Here is a 15,354-nt window from a genome sequence, read left to right as displayed (position 1 = left end):
AAGGTAGGTGACATGGGAAATCGCATAAACTGCGTGTTTACATTTTTATTATAATTTCACCGAACAGCTGTCGTAGTAAGAAAACCTTTTACAAAAGAAAATGCTACAAAATTTATCTTAGTATTATGAAAGTTAGTTCGCTTATACACATTAGTTTCGCCCTTTTTAGTAGATATTAAAAAGGCACCGAAGAAAAACTCTTTGCTGACAGGAAGACGGAAGAGCGCTCGACCATTTCCCTAAACAACACGTTTAAATTAGATATTGAAGTTTCTTTCTCTCAATTGTTTTCTTACGAATAGAGGATACAACGTAAAAAAAAAAACACGTGGAATTATTTTCAAGTTCTTCAGTTGTTTTTATAAAACTTTGAAAAACGTAAACAAAAATTTAATACTGCAATAATGATATACGAGATGCGAACAGTCTTGCAAATAAAATGATACAATCATTATCGAAGTGTAAACTATTGCGAACTAAAAGCGTGTGCAAAACAGGTAACTTCATTTGCTTGTACCTTCGATCTCGATAAACGCTCCAAGTCTTTTTTTCTTCGATATCGATTAACTTTAATTATGGGTTCTCCGTTTCTCGCTACTCGACTACGGAAAAAGATAGGGAGATTGTGCAATTGTAGTCAAAGTCAATGGACATCGAAAAAAAAATCAGCCCTCGTCTAATAACATTCTGATAGAATTATTTGGTATTGCAAAGTTGCATACAAATCAATTACAAAAAACAAATCAAGATACTAAACAGATAAGCGGAATTTTGATTGATTGCATCGTATCCAACTTATCAGGCTATAACTGATGCAATTTTAATCAGTCAAAACGTGTTTAGGAACAACCACATTAAAACATAATTTAATAGCGTTAATATACACCGCGATGTCTCTCAATATACGAAGGAAGATTAAAATCTACCTAGTGACTAAAGCTTGTTGGAATGACCGCTATAATTAATGTGAACCACATCAAATGCATCAACCGTATCAAATGCATTAATTAATGTACACTGATGTACACTGATATACAAATATATGTCGAAAGTTCCATTCCTACCGTGTTAATTTTTAATGGCCGATTCTTTAGCCAATTTAGAGATGGTTTTTTTTAATTAAAAATATTGAATTTGCATATTTGTATTTTCCACAATTTTCCAATATTATATGTCGCAATACATGAAATTAAAATTTTACTAAAATCTACTTGAAATTATTGTAAAAGTATGATTTTATCTATTTAGATGATATAAATTTAACTGTCTATTATTTGTTGTTAATTTAAAAATTATAAAACATTTTCATTGAAAGGTCAACTCCAAATTGACTAAAGAACTTGTTAAAAATGAACACGGTAAGAATAGATTCTGTGTATCTCCATAGAGAAAAAAGTTTCTACTGGAGATCCATGTCTCTTTCTATTTAAGTGTTGTGCCAAATAGTAACGTGTGCCTACGAACTTCGTCTAACATTCGTAATTAAATAGATTATGTTACAAAGCGTCAATTGGATCCCATGGCCTTTATCTTTACATATTCATAGAGCATTACATTCTCGAAGTGCTAAGTATCCGAAAGTATGTCGGTCGTTGTGTCTTCTTCTCCCAATGTGAGTGGAGTGACTAGTTGCATGTTGACCGATACGTACAGAGGATAACATAACTGTTTGTCCAGAGTCATTATCTCGTGCTGAAAATATTAATACGTGACGTAATGCGCATCATATAAATCATATAAAAACACATGTCGTTTTCAATGCTAACTTACTTCTGTGTTTCTCCTCAAACGTAATCTTAACATACGCGAGTCTTGGACATGTTTTACTTGACGTTGTTCATTCAGTGAAAATAGACAGACTCTGAAAAAAATTTCATATTTCTGTTAATAACTTCGATCTAAAAGTATTGAATCAATCAACTGATAATCTAAAGCTTACTTTATCAGAATTTTATGCTCTTTGTGATTTGCCTTGATATGCTCAGAGTCTAGTCTGTGGTTTCTTTCAATCCGCAGGCTAGTTGTGTCTAAAGTCATTAATAAATCTAGTCCATAATGGAATGCCTTCCATCTCCAAATGTGTTCGCCTGGCTTCTCGACACATCTGCCGCACCGAAAGCACTCCTTGGAAAATTCCTCTTCCGTCATTTGCGCCGGACTGCACGTGGAGCAGAAAATACGTAGTTCCGTCTATATTGATTCTATTAAAAAAGAAAAATTTAATTGTAGCACTTGTAGCCTACCCTCTGTCTTTATTTCCATCCACTCTTAACAAGTGAAGCCACTGTTCTCTGTAAGCACCGTGCAGCCAGTCTGGTGGTATTAAATTATCACTGTATAAAATCTTGTCGTCTTGTTCATGTAACAGCAGATATTTCATCCTCAGTGCTTTGAAAGGCGCTGCATATTCCTTGCCCTCTTCAGTCGTTAAAAACGGCTCGGTCCACTTGTGATTTTTAAAATAATCATCAATTTTTAGCGTCTCCTCGTAATTATACAGTGTGCATAGGTGTGCAAATAACCTGGAAATAGAGCAATCGCATATAATTACACAACAAACACAGAGATTCCATTACTTGTTACTCTCAGAAGTCAAATATGGATATCTGTATCGCATTTGTAAACGTACCACAAGCGTAGCATCATGTATATGCAAAACTCTGTTTGCAAAACAACCAAATCAGGACTGGTGACCAATTCTGTCATCAAGTCTGGCGAAATTTCCTTCAAAAAGGACGGATGTCGCCATCCGTAGCCCAACAGATTGACTTCCAGCCATCGTTTCGCAGCTGCTTTCACCGTAGGCACACCGTACGACACAGCTGCGTTATAATACGACACAACAGTCTCACTGTTTGTAGTCTCCACCATTATGTCTACGCACTCGTCTATTAAGCCTTGCAGTTGAAACAGTGTAGACGTTGCCAGAATAGAAACCACGTCTTTCGGCTCCAAACTGACCTCGTCTTGATACAACGAACCCAATACCACAGACAATGCTGGAACAATTTGAGATATTATTTTTAGATGACACGATATAAATCCTTTCACATGTTATTCTTAGTTATTTTTCTGTACAGTAATTTGTTTAATTCCACGACGTGTCCTTACAATTTATCGTAATATTAGGATCCGTGATTTCGACACTGATGACTTTTTCGTTAGCCTCTCTCCAAGAACCGGAAAACATACTAGCAAAATATGGACTCTGGAAAAAAGAACACATTTTTCTTCACATATCCTAAACATATTGTTGACTAAAACCATGAATGACTAATTTGAAATCGACATTATAGACATCTTAATGAAAATATTACAACATTGTAAATATCATCAGTTTTTAATATTACAAGCTGTTAAAATGTAGAACTTTTTGTAACCAATAATTGCAAAATACAAACTAAGAAAGTTTCATTTCTACTTTAATTTCAAATAAAATTTTATCTCAACGAAGTTTGCATCCAAGATTTGTCTCCAAATTTAATATAAAAAAAATAAAAACCTGTAGCAGGTGACGAGACATCGTCGAATTTTAATCAAATAATAATTCATCGATGGGATCTGTTGTTGATATTTCGTGTCTCTTAAAGAAGACAACGGAGAGGGGGCTCGCGTAGGGATGAGTCATACCTGACTAATATAAACTTTATGCAATCTCCATGCACGTCCGAGTATGAGGACAGTTATGTCACTGCCTTTCTCCTCTTGGTACAGGGTCTTGTATATGTACTGCGCCGTTGTCAGCAATTTTCTCCTGTGAAAAAGCACACGCAGAAGGTGTAAACGCCGAAAACTCTCCCGCGCGACGCACAACGCGACGGTCGTGTCGTCGTCAAATTCGCGGTCGAAGAGCGAGAGAGAAGAACGTAGAAAAATTAAAAAACGCCCGCGGGACCGGAGAGCGAGAGAGTACTTACTTTTTCGGCGTGTGCAGCGTCCGCTCGATGTAATCGGACTCGGACTCGCAGTCGTACTCCTCGATGTACTTGCGCTTGCAGCCCCGGTACACATTGTGCACGGCCAGGTTCGACATCGACGCGAGCCTGCTCGCGTAGCCACCCATCGTTCACGGCGACCGCGATCGCGCGACGGGCTGCGGGCTGACGTTTGTTTTCCTCCGCTTTCTTTTCCAGTCTCTCTCACGTTTCCACGACGATCGCGCGTCCTCACTTGACTCCCGTTGCCGTCGTCGTCGTCGTCGTCGTTCCGCGGTTCGTCGTCCTCGCCCCCCCAGGAGCCGAAAAACCGAACCTGTACAAGCGCGTAGGTGTACTGGCGGATGGGCGGAAGCGAGCCGCGGACGGCGCATGTAAACACTCGACATATGTTGCGGCCAGGGCCGACCATTGACGAGGGCCCGCCAGAGGGGGGCTCCCGGCAAGCGTCAAGGATTCACGAAATTGACATGCCAGTCGTCCACAGTGTTTCATAAATATTTTATATATCTAATTATACGTCTAATAAATATGTAGATAATCATCATTGTCCACCATAGATCCATTCCTGATGAAAAATTTCTTATATTTTTTCTCTGAAATTTTCTAAAAATTTCTCATATTTTTTTAGATTTATAAAAAATTCTGGAAAAAATATGTCAACTTTCTCTGATACTTCGGAAATAATTGGAAAAGGATTTTCGGAATACTGCGGTATCCGAATGAAAGTTTCTGACAAATTTTCTCATATTCATTCAGATTTTCACAAAGATGCGTTGCCAGGGAAAATCTAAAATATTTCATTAACATTTTAGCTGAGTTTTTTCTGAAAAGCGTTCGTGTAAAAAAATCTGAGAAAGTCTTAATAAAATTTTTATAAAAATTCTGATTAATAATAAAAAATTCCGAGACACTTTTCCACCGAGATATACTAAAAAAAAACAACCTATTATTTCTTATTATTTAATTTTCTTGTTACAACAATTTAAATTTTCAACGCGGCTTTTGCAGCTCTATTTCGCGACGCCGCGTTGTATTGTCAGTACTGTACTGGCAGAAAATATGGGAAATGGGAACGCAGCCTAAACTGAATGAATGCAGCGTAAACAATCCTTTTTTTCCAATCATGATCGCGCAGACCGATCGTCGCACGTTTCAATAATTACCTTCAACAGCATAAAGAACGCGGGTCCGTGTGTCCGAGGGTTTCAGGGATCAATAGCGATAAGATAGTGGAGTAGAAAATTATGCTCGCCTCGTGTTATACACGACCACATAACCTCTCGTAATATTATCACGTTGTGCCAAACTGGAGCAGTCAGTTGGAGACACGGCGAGATGGAAATAATCCTGTCCCAAACGTATTAAAAGGAATTAAAAGAGTCACGTTGTGCCAACCGATTCGATTGCTATTGAAACTTAATGATATCGATGAACGAACTCAGGTCTGCGTCATTGAGCTTTTTTACCCAGCGTTGTATAATGCTATAAATCACAGAGATGTTACGACGAAACAGGTAATTCACGCAACGTAACGCTTCGTTTTCCAACAAGCGACGCGAGTCGACCCACACACGTCGTTCTGTCTCTCTTTTTTTTGCCAATAAATAATAAAAACAGAACGACACTTGTGTCGACTCGTGTCGCTTGTTATGAGTTACTTTTCAATGCGACATATTGTGGAAAAGTAGAATTGTAGATGATTAACAATTTACACTATTTACAGGTTGAAGCACCGAGTAATATCCATTAGCGTCATTATTCTCGCGACAATATTTTACAATGAATTTCTCGTATACGAAGTACAGAAGCTCAAGTGGGCCATGCGCGAATGCTCCGAGTGCGTTAAGATTCTTCTTGTCGCGGACCCGCAAATACTCGGGGAAAAATATGAGAATTACTTTGGCTCGTGGATAGCGAGATGGGACAGCGATAGGTAGGTCCAGCGAACATCTATTAATTTTACTGTAATCAAATCCTACACACGGATCGAGATAAATCCTGAGTTTGATCTCATATAGCGTTGTGCTCTTTCACCAGGTACTTAGAGAAAACTTTTTCGAGGGCGATGAAGTTTTCTCAGCCACACGTCATTGCCTTCTTAGGTGATCTCATGGACGAGGGTCACGTAGCTAACGCAGAAGATTTCGATAGGTACAAGAGGAGACTGGATTCAATATTTTCGATGCCAGATGACATAATGGTATTTTACTTTGGTCGTGTAATATCTTTATTCTTTTTTTCTTCCTTCTCGAAGAGAGCGTGTTTCATCGCCGATCTTTGTTTCCTTTTAGAAAATTTACTTGCCGGGCGACAATGACATCGGCGGCGAGGACGATCGGGTTTCCGCCAACATTCACAAGAGATTCAATTTTGCATATACTCAGCCAGACACGTTGGTGTACAAGACCGTCACCTTCTTCAAAGTAAACAGAAATCCTCGAGCTGTACGATCTTCGCGATTATTAAGAGATAGATACACGAATATTATTCGTTTCAGGTAAACAGATTGACGCGCACGATTCCGGAAGCACCGAAGGATGCATTTCTTAACGATTACGCAGAAAGGAATACGACCAATGTTATTCTTAGCCATATGCCCTTGCTGTTTACGCCCGGGAGTTTTGTGCAAAATGTACGGTCAGGCCTTACGAATCCCGCAGGGAGTGTGTGTGTGTCCGCAGTGTTGAACTTGAGTCCGTAGGTTTGTTAAAATCCGAAGGATTGATCCGTACAATCCTTCGGATTTTAACAAACCTACGGACTCAAGTTCAACACTGCGGACACACACACAGTGACACGCTACATACACTCAGAGACACGCATTTCCGACTTTGCATCTTAGTATTGTCTGGCATTTGTGCTTTCGTAATATATAAGACTTTGACGTTGGTTATCAATGGCCGTATCGAAGCCGATTGAGGAATCGAGTGCCAGATCCTGAAAAAGATGAGGAATCATCTTCACGGAAGAAGAAAACCTACACGCGCTTGACGACTCACTCTGCGCCGCTGTCTGTTGCAGGTACTCAAAGAATTGTCGCCGCAGGTGATTTTTACCGCGCACGAACACAAAGCGATGCACATAAGTCTAGACACGGCGACGGATCAGCTGAGCGACGTTTGGATCCTGCCGCCGTACGAAACGCCTCTGTACCAATTAAGAATGGACGTAGGCGACATTCACGAAGTACAAATACCGACCTGTTCCTACAGAATGGGTACGCCGCACATGGGTTACGGGCTCGCCTACATAAGTATGAATCCTTCAATATGTCGTTATTGTCAGATTTTTTTAGATCTGTCATTACATGATGCGCACGTGTGTTGCAGATACTCAAGAGAAGACCGTCGAATTCACGATTCTGTGGTTGCCAGGCAGATTCCCGCAGCTACGTGCTTACGTGTTTATCGGTATACTGGTCATTGTACTTGCCATTTGCTGTTTCCTCTCAGGCTGCTGCGTAAAAAGCTACGCGACTTACAATCGTATACCTTCCGTATAGGATTAGCGTTCAAATCAGAAGTACTTACGCGTTTAAACGGTGAATTAACTTGGCGTTGTGAATTAGGTACAAAGATCCGTCCAGATTATACATGGTTCTCCAACCGTCTGTCTTAAATCCCGAGGGAAACAAGAGTAATAACTGTTTACTAACTTACCACGTTGAGACAACTGGGTTACAATGAGACTTATTTAGCTCTGAAAAATTTTAGATCTCTGAGGTAGGACGCTTTTAAGAAACCTCCTTACCTTTCTGCGAAGTTACTTACGACGAATATATTCATTTGCCTTAATCATCGTCAGACAAGACTTAATGCAATGCCAAATATTCTATCGAACAATAGCGCTGGCTTTAGGCTCTGTATACTTTGACTGATACCTGAATTATAAATTATAATTCGAGTGACTAGTGATCTAAGCAATATTCATCGTAAGCTTAGATTTAACGTAAAGGAGCAGATGACAGTGAATTCTCGTAAGAGCGTTTAAGTTATTACGACTGAAATGTAGTCTGTATGCCTGATTTCCCTCGGTATTCTAAACGACTGTTTTTTCAGCCTTAAAGTCAGCGCGGCGTAAAATTATTACTATATATAGCGATATTTATTATAAATCTCGATGTTCTGTTGTGAAATCTTTGTGTATACATGTAAACGTGACATGCCAAACGTTTCACATATCACTGTTACTTAAACGATCTCTCCCACATTGGGTAGCACGAAGAGAAAATCCATATCTTGAAATCTATATATTACTGTGCAATGTCAATAAGGTAATAGAAGAGATTATACTCTCTCGCAGTTGACGAGATAAGAGATTTTATTGTATTATGTTACACAAAGTACAGAAATATATATAAGGAAGAATTGTTAAGCAAGAGAGCGCGTTTTAGACAGATGTGAGATAAGTTTATATTTCTCTGTGGACCCGTATACACACAGTATTTATCTGAAATAAAGTGTCAAATGTTGAGACGTGAGTCTAGTTAAAATATCTTATTTTTATGTTTACATCTTATATCTTATTATTTCGTTAATTAATATTAACGAAATGACAATCTTTTGGGCGATTTTTCGAGGAAAAATCCGCCCTCGAAGGGCTTTATTAAAATAATGTTCTGTAAAATATATATGGACCACGTGGCTGTGTTACCACGTGGTCCATGCCCGCGTTTTGGCTGTATACCCGAATTCTGTAGGTAATGTACACGTTTTTGTGGTTCTCTTCCATGCTATGCCCACGATTTTGTGATAATGCCAACGATTTTGTGGTTCTCTTTCGTGTTATATGTTCGCAATTTTTTGGTCCTTTTCCGTTATTTTTACGATTTTTTTTTTTTTTAAATCGTGGACATAGCACGTGCATATTACCTACAGTCAAAACGCGGGCATGACCACACACACACTCTCTCATCATTACTCTCCTTCTCTCATCCTTCTCTTTGGTTTCTATTTACAAACAACGTACGCTCCTTGAAAGCTCCACAGGTCATTTCGTCGTAAATATATAAATGAAATAATCATTCGTGGAACGAAATTAAGAAGTGACAAGCTGTATCGATTTCCTCGAAATTTGAATCGTGTTTTCTCGTACGTAATGGGCAAGAGGAAGGCCACGGGAAACGCGAATAATCCAAATCAGGACCTGTGCGACTTTTTGTCGGGTAAGCGACGTCCTTCTTGCAGATTATAAGACGATTTTGGAAAAGGGAGCATAACTCCGTTTAGATTTAGTATGCGCGATATGAGTACACAACGAGATATCCGTTTGCAGAACTGGCAGATTATGAACGTAATGTCAATAAGAACGTCTTCAAGTACAATGCGTATCGCAAGGCGGCTGGGACATTGGGCGCCCTGACGGAGAGAGTCAAGAGCGGCGAGGAGGCGAAGAAGCTACCTGGAATAGGAGCGAAAATCGCGAAGAAGATAGACGAATTTTTACAAACTGGGAAACTGCAGAAGCTGGAGGATGTACGGTCTCGCCTACGTGGAATGAGAACTTGAAACGTATATACAAATCGTTATACACTGTGTTCTCTTTTCAGATTAAGAAGGATGATACTAATGTCGCCATTAGTCTGTTAGCCCGGGTGACTGGCATAGGTCCTGCCAAAGCGAGGGAATTGGTGGACGCTGGTGTCAAGACGTTGGAGGATCTCAAGAAGCATCAGGACAAGCTTACGCATCATCAGAAACTGGGATTGAAGTATGAAATTGATTCGTCGACACCGGAGAGACACTTTGACTGATGCGACGAATTCTTTTAGGTACTTCGATGACTTTGAGAAGAAAATACCTAGAGCAGAAATTGCGCAGATAGAGAAGATACTGAAGAATGCCATCAAGGAGCTTGACAGGGCTTACTTCGTGACCATCTGTGGAAGTTACAGACGCTGCAAAGAGGAAAGCGGCGATATCGACGTTCTCGTGACGCATCCTGATTATACATCGAAAGCGAGGGACGAGAAGAAGAAGGCCGTATCGTTAAAAGCAATTGTTGAATGCCTTGAAAAGAAACGACTGATTACGGACACGATATCGCTTGGATCTACTAAATTTATGGTACTGAAATAAGATAATGCCCAAGAAGCGAGGAAAACATTTTTTTTAATTGTATATTGTTTTTGTATAGGGAGTGTGTCGGTTACCCGAGGATGAAAGCAAGCCTTTCAGACGATTGGACATACGTCTCACGTTTTACGATCAATATTATTGCGCCATACTCTATTTCACGGGAAGTGATCTGTTTAACAAGAATATGAGAGCACATGCGTTGGAAAAGAAATACACTCTGAATGAATATGCACTGAAGCGTCTCACAGCTGAAGGTAGTGAACGAGAAACAATATGTAAATAATACGTGAAAATGTAGCAATTCGAAGGATTTGATAAGAAAATTTATTTTCAGGTTGTCCGGGAGAAGCGGAGAAAATTACATCTGAAGAGGATGTCTTCAAATTCTTAGATTTACCCTACAAAGAGCCCAAAGACAGAAATGTGTAAACGATGATATATTCCTTTTGTTTATTTATTTATAATAATTTATTGCCACACACAAATATTTGATATATTATTATTCATACTGTAATATATTTGTTATCGAAAAGAAAATTTACTTCTGTCAAAATTAATGTTAAAAATATAAAATGGTTCGATAAATCTTATAAAAATTTTATTTCAAAAACTTAATATACATAATAATGATTGAGGTGTTAATTGCATTGTTTATATAATTTTACAATTGTCAATAAACGATGATTACTTAGAAGAGCAATCAAACCTTCTCTTTCTGTTTCGTTATTTCTCTCATCACATTGTTCTCGAAATATTCGACTTCCTAAGTCCGCATACAGTCTCATAAGCGCGTGTAAGCATTGTAAGCACAGCAATCTGTAATAATTTATCTAATCCCTTGCATATACAGGATTATAACGCTTTATCACGAAACAATACCTTTGACAGTTTTAAATAGATATAATAATGTCTTTTAAATACAACCAATATGCGATAACACCCCACAAAGTTGTAGTCCACAAATTCATGGCGAGAAGTGACCAGTGCGTAGCATGCACAAGTTTCCAAGCCCATGGAAATAAGCCCATGGTAAGAGTATGCCCAACATAGAGAGTAATTGGATTCAAACCTAAAACAAAGATAAAATAATGAATACATGAAGTTTATCTTAGTTGACGCATACTTAACGCATAAAAGGAACGAAACGATGAATATTTTGACATTGTAGGGAAAAAGAGACAAAGGACAAAGTTTAATAATTAGAACAAAGATTAAAGTTAAAAAAAAAAATTCCATATGATCTGATTATTCTAAAAATTCTGATTGTTATTCTATACTGGCGAAAAAAATTTATTATTCTGTTAACAAAAAAAGTTAGGAATAAAGTTAGAACTTTGTAAATGTATTGTTGCAGAAAATGTTACAAACCTGCGTAGATGAATGGTGCACCGCTCCAATATTGTTTATAATCGACAAGGAAATGTAAGATTGCGTATAATAAAAATGCAAAGCAGGATGCCGTCAAAATAAACGATAGCGACATCATTTTCTTACTGACTGGTATCACTCCGGACTCTTTATCAAAGTGACATAATGATCCAGCAATAATACCCTGAATATTAATAAATCAATTATTATTAATCGTACAAATTGTATATCTTCTTTCTGTTGTCTTCATGTTATATGAAAAAAGATTGGAACTTACGGTGATGGCTGAGTACACCAGCCAGCGTACCACTCTAGCATTGCATTGGTAGTAAAACAATAAAATCCTTCCGGCAACGATACCCATGTACACAACAAATATTATAGATACCGTGTTCATTAGCCCTGTAAACGTTAATTATACAATAGTATTGTACAAAATTTATCGAGCTTTTATTGGAAAGAATAAAATTTGTCCTGCATATATATACCTTCAGGATCATGAGGCAAGATGGTACCGTACACGGGATTTTCTGTTTTGGAATACATATGACTGCCAAATACAAGTCTATCTATGTAACCGGCTGCGCCTCCCGTACAATTGGAGAAGTTTCCGGATTGATGATAACCACCAGGTCCCAAATATCCCGTTGGACAATTTGGGACAGGCAGGAGAAACGTGATTAGGGTATGCGTCGCCGTAATCGCTAAAATGATCAACCACTGCGCCGAATTTCTCAAGTTGTCTCGCAGGATTGAAAATTGGCCGAACAGTAACACATCCTAAAAGATGATCAATTATCACCAGATTGGTTCATCACAGATACGCGTAACACGCTGTCATAAAGAAGGGAAAATGTAATTCAAACCTGAGAATGCGTCCACATAAATATCGTCTCGATGGTGGCGCATACGAAGTACGAAACGGCCAGCAACTGAAGAACCCCCGGAAACCGGAGATCCTTCAGCGACTCCGCGTGAATCGAGTTCACCATCAATCCAAGAAGTACGAGGATAACCGCGCGTTGCAGACAACGCAAAATAATCTTCCCACGCGAGCTCGACACACGAAGCTCCGATCGTTTCGATATAGCGATCGAGAATCCCATGATCCATGCAAACCTGAAATCGCAGAGTGAGAATATGAACAGTAGAAAGGAACCGTATGTAAAGTGCGAAGGAGTACAGATAATTTACCAAGGTAAAACCAAGTCGGCCACTGTCAAACCGTTCCATGCGCTATGATTGAAAAACACGTATCTGCCACCGCCATTATTGACAAATATCATCAATAATATAGCAATCCTGAAATTATTTTCACCATATTTAGCATTAAGTCGATCGATGATTGTATCGTTTTACGCGTAAAGATGAGAGGTACCCTCGGAATGTATCAACCGAACGGATCCTAGTACTAGATCTGTTTGTCCTGACTATCGGGTTCGGCGTCTCCGTTTCTTGAAGCTCATCCAAATCCTGAAAGTACGCATAGTATTACAGCCAGAATGGCGCGTGTGATTGCATACGATTATATATATTTGTGCAGAGACACTTACGTCGCGTATATAATCCGGAGCTAATCTTCCCTTCACCACACGCACGATAACTTTGACGGTGGCGAATAAAATCGTTAACAGAACATACACCATAAAAGCTGCAAATATCGCTGCAACAGGAACAATCATCGATTAGCACACCAGCCTCGTCAAATCAAGATTTAAAAAAAAGTTTGTTATAAATTCTTTCTACTTACGAAGATAACTGTTTATCGGTTCATGAATCGTATAAATTTCTGAGCACACTCCTTGCTCCTTGGAAATATTCCAACCGTAACTTCCATGCTCTTTAAAATCGAACCCTGTCCTGTAAGACAACCAGATATTTTGGTATCTCGGCATAAGATGTAACAAGTAAGACAATCATAGAGCTCGTACATTCCTGAGTTACTTACTGACACCGGTAGATATCATCCTCCTTGTAAGATATGTACAAAGGATATTTCGTAGGTACAACCAACGTGGTGTTTTTTCCCGCTGGCAAGATAGCTTGCGGTACATCTTCGCACTGCAATAGCAAAGGACATTATTTAAACAGCCCAAACACAATAAAGAATTCCATGTGTCAAATACATACCCGATAGCAGTCCGACACCTGAGAATACAATGTGACAGATCTGGAATACTCGTTTAGTATGCTGAAACACGCTTCATCTATTCCGAGCGACGCATTAGCGTCGAGACAAGGATTGGCCTCGACGCGTTGGTTCGTAACAGGCATTTTGCTACAATCGCAGTTGCCTCATCAAAATTAAGATCCTCCTCTAGTGTGTCACTGAAAAATAAATATATGTATAAAACTCCGGAAAAAAAGGAAGAAAAGAGGAGGAAGACACTATTTCAACACGGACACGACAAAAAAATGCGAAGAGAAACATAGCTTAGCAGGAGTCGACGCCAACTGTCATCGCACGATCAAGGGAGTAACGAGAGAGTTATCGATTAGAGACACAAAACAAATCTATCAGCTGATTTCTCAGATTGACGTTTCGTCCGTCACGCGAGGCGAGTTTTTCGACATTGGTCGGCTAGGAAAAGTTCGGACGAGGGAAAGTTCGCCAGAAACTCTCCCTCCTACATTTCCTAATGTTGCCTAATGTTTCCGGCACAAAGCATCGGGCTTGTGCGCAGTTTACAGGCGGCCTTTAAACCGCGACTTTCTTCGCCTACCTGCTTCACGCACATGATCGACAACACAATGGGACGGCGAAACGCTCTCGGACGGATCAGGTAGCGAGACAGGAGGCCGAGGATCTCTATTTTGGGACTGGTGTCCGCCTTCTCAGCTTGTCACGGTCGACACGGTCGAGCTTCGACAGTCGTCTACATTCGACGTTTACAAATTAGTCACTTCTTCCGATCAGCCTCCTGCGGCGTGGGCAGGGGAGAGGCCGAGCAGGCCAATAGTGAGAGGCAGCCTATTCCGGAATAAATTATTCGCACGGCGCACTACGTTTTCTTCCTTGTTGCAATTCCGCGGCGCGGGTGGGAAACGGGAAGCGTGCAGCGTGCTAGCGTGCATCCAGCGGAACCGCGCTACAGGCAAAACGTATCGCGATAGGCCACGATCAAGCCAATCGCGTCGAAGTTTTAAAGACGCGGTCGCGGGACTTCTCGAAAGAGCGTAAAAATGGCTTGGGGCCAGAATTAACGAAATTCTGATCGACGTTTGAGAAAAGTTGCGATTAAATTATACAATATTCTATGTAATCTCGTATAATTATATTTTACATGCAATTACTACATTTATATATATTATGATTATATATGAACAGTTTTTCTCATTTTCTCAAACTTCATTAAATTATCTTTTGATTCTTCTTCTTATTATGTTTTCTTGTGAATAGGAACAGAGATTATACAAGAGGAAAGGAAACATATATACATATTTTATATGTAATTATGTATGAACAATTTTTTCCCAGAAAGAGTTAGACATTTCATCGTAAACGATTCTGTTCATCGAATTAAAGGAGAATAATATAGACTTCATTTAACCCGTTGAGGTCACATGGGGTCCAGTGGACCCCAGTTTTTTTTTTTTTCCTTAAAAGTATACTATTTTGAGAGTAAAACGCAGGAAGTTTTTTTGCTCTATCTCAAAAAATTGTGATGAATATTTTTGTGAAAAAAGTCAAATTTCTCGAAAAAAATGTTTTTTTCTCGCGTTTTTTCAACATAAAAAATTTTTAAAAATTATTGGATTATAAAGAGGAAGTCATGAACTAAATTCCAGTTCAAGGTTTGAGTCGATACATCAAAAAGATGTATCCTCATGTGACCTCTACGTTATTTTTAGGAGGTGTGACCTCAACGGGTTAATGATAATTGGATTTAGATAAACATTTTTCTGAAACTACTCGTTATGTCAATGACACATTGAGACACTTTCTGTTCATCAATAATATACTTTTTCGT

General features: G+C 39.1%; 4 protein-coding genes across 4 annotated transcripts; 2 read left to right on the top strand and 2 right to left on the bottom strand.

Moving 5' to 3' along the window:
* Positions 1-30: 30 nt before the first annotated feature.
* On the bottom strand, positions 31-4,391 carry Gcl (germ cell-less). The gene is made up of 8 exons (XM_071776961.1): positions 3,918-4,391; positions 3,631-3,754; positions 3,112-3,208; positions 2,630-2,999; positions 2,244-2,522; positions 1,940-2,158; positions 1,771-1,861; positions 31-1,692 (listed from the first exon to the last, which is right to left on the bottom strand). Exons 1-8 carry the CDS (start codon positions 4,061-4,063, stop codon positions 1,567-1,569), a joined length of 1,452 nt encoding a protein of 483 aa, XP_071633062.1. The 5' UTR covers positions 4,064-4,391; the 3' UTR covers positions 31-1,566.
* Positions 4,392-4,990: 599 nt separating this feature from the next.
* On the top strand, positions 4,991-8,418 carry Mppe (Metallophosphoesterase). The gene is made up of 7 exons (XM_071776973.1): positions 4,991-5,452; positions 5,662-5,871; positions 5,976-6,138; positions 6,230-6,361; positions 6,436-6,570; positions 6,960-7,191; positions 7,268-8,418. Exons 1-7 carry the CDS (start codon positions 5,436-5,438, stop codon positions 7,438-7,440), a joined length of 1,062 nt encoding a protein of 353 aa, XP_071633074.1. The 5' UTR covers positions 4,991-5,435; the 3' UTR covers positions 7,441-8,418.
* Positions 8,419-8,677: 259 nt separating this feature from the next.
* On the top strand, positions 8,678-10,611 carry LOC139812271 (DNA polymerase beta). The gene is made up of 6 exons (XM_071776978.1): positions 8,678-9,102; positions 9,213-9,412; positions 9,487-9,647; positions 9,709-10,003; positions 10,074-10,269; positions 10,350-10,611. Exons 1-6 carry the CDS (start codon positions 9,036-9,038, stop codon positions 10,442-10,444), a joined length of 1,014 nt encoding a protein of 337 aa, XP_071633079.1. The 5' UTR covers positions 8,678-9,035; the 3' UTR covers positions 10,445-10,611.
* Positions 10,597-14,440, bottom strand: LOC139812255 (heparan-alpha-glucosaminide N-acetyltransferase). The gene is made up of 12 exons (XM_071776954.1): positions 14,107-14,440; positions 13,514-13,711; positions 13,332-13,444; positions 13,134-13,243; positions 12,937-13,046; positions 12,762-12,856; positions 12,578-12,685; positions 12,250-12,502; positions 11,872-12,163; positions 11,661-11,785; positions 11,384-11,567; positions 10,597-11,084 (listed from the first exon to the last, which is right to left on the bottom strand). Exons 2-12 carry the CDS (start codon positions 13,655-13,657, stop codon positions 10,906-10,908), a joined length of 1,713 nt encoding a protein of 570 aa, XP_071633055.1. The 5' UTR covers positions 13,658-13,711; positions 14,107-14,440; the 3' UTR covers positions 10,597-10,905.
* Between the last annotated feature and the right edge of the window lie 914 nt (positions 14,441-15,354).

Source organism: Temnothorax longispinosus, chromosome 4, assembly GCF_030848805.1.
Source record: "Temnothorax longispinosus isolate EJ_2023e chromosome 4, Tlon_JGU_v1, whole genome shotgun sequence".
Lineage (NCBI taxonomy): Eukaryota > Metazoa > Arthropoda > Insecta > Hymenoptera > Formicidae > Temnothorax > Temnothorax longispinosus.
Note: the sequence above shows the minus strand (reverse complement) of the source record. Positions and strands in the feature narration are given on the sequence as shown.

Bases quoted from the DNA above. Each gene is read 5' to 3' on its own strand.
- Gcl (XM_071776961.1), bottom strand. From the start codon at position 4,063: ATGGGTGGCTACGCGAGCAGGCTCGCGTCGATGTCGAACCTGGCCGTG. The intron at 1,862-1,939 runs GTAAGCTTTAGA...AATTTTTTTCAG, and splicing joins GAGCATAAAATTCTGATAAA to AGTCTGTCTATTTTCACTGA. The intron at 1,693-1,770 runs GTAAGTTAGCAT...TAATATTTTCAG, and splicing joins GTTTGAGGAGAAACACAGAA to CACGAGATAATGACTCTGGA.
- Mppe (XM_071776973.1), top strand. The intron at 6,571-6,959 runs GTACGGTCAGGC...TGTCTGTTGCAG, and splicing joins CCGGGAGTTTTGTGCAAAAT to GTACTCAAAGAATTGTCGCC. The intron at 7,192-7,267 runs GTATGAATCCTT...CGTGTGTTGCAG, and splicing joins TTACGGGCTCGCCTACATAA to ATACTCAAGAGAAGACCGTC.
- LOC139812271 (XM_071776978.1), top strand. From the start codon at position 9,036: ATGGGCAAGAGGAAGGCCACGGGAAACGCGAATAATCCAAATCAGGAC. The intron at 10,004-10,073 runs GTACTGAAATAA...GTTTTTGTATAG, and splicing joins TTGGATCTACTAAATTTATG to GGAGTGTGTCGGTTACCCGA. The intron at 10,270-10,349 runs GTAGTGAACGAG...ATTTATTTTCAG, and splicing joins GAAGCGTCTCACAGCTGAAG to GTTGTCCGGGAGAAGCGGAG.
- LOC139812255 (XM_071776954.1), bottom strand. From the start codon at position 13,657: ATGCCTGTTACGAACCAACGCGTCGAGGCCAATCCTTGTCTCGACGCT. The intron at 12,857-12,936 runs GTAAGTGTCTCT...GCGTACTTTCAG, and splicing joins CTCCGGATTATATACGCGAC to GATTTGGATGAGCTTCAAGA. The intron at 12,686-12,761 runs GTACCTCTCATC...AAATAATTTCAG, and splicing joins TCGGTTGATACATTCCGAGG to GATTGCTATATTATTGATGA.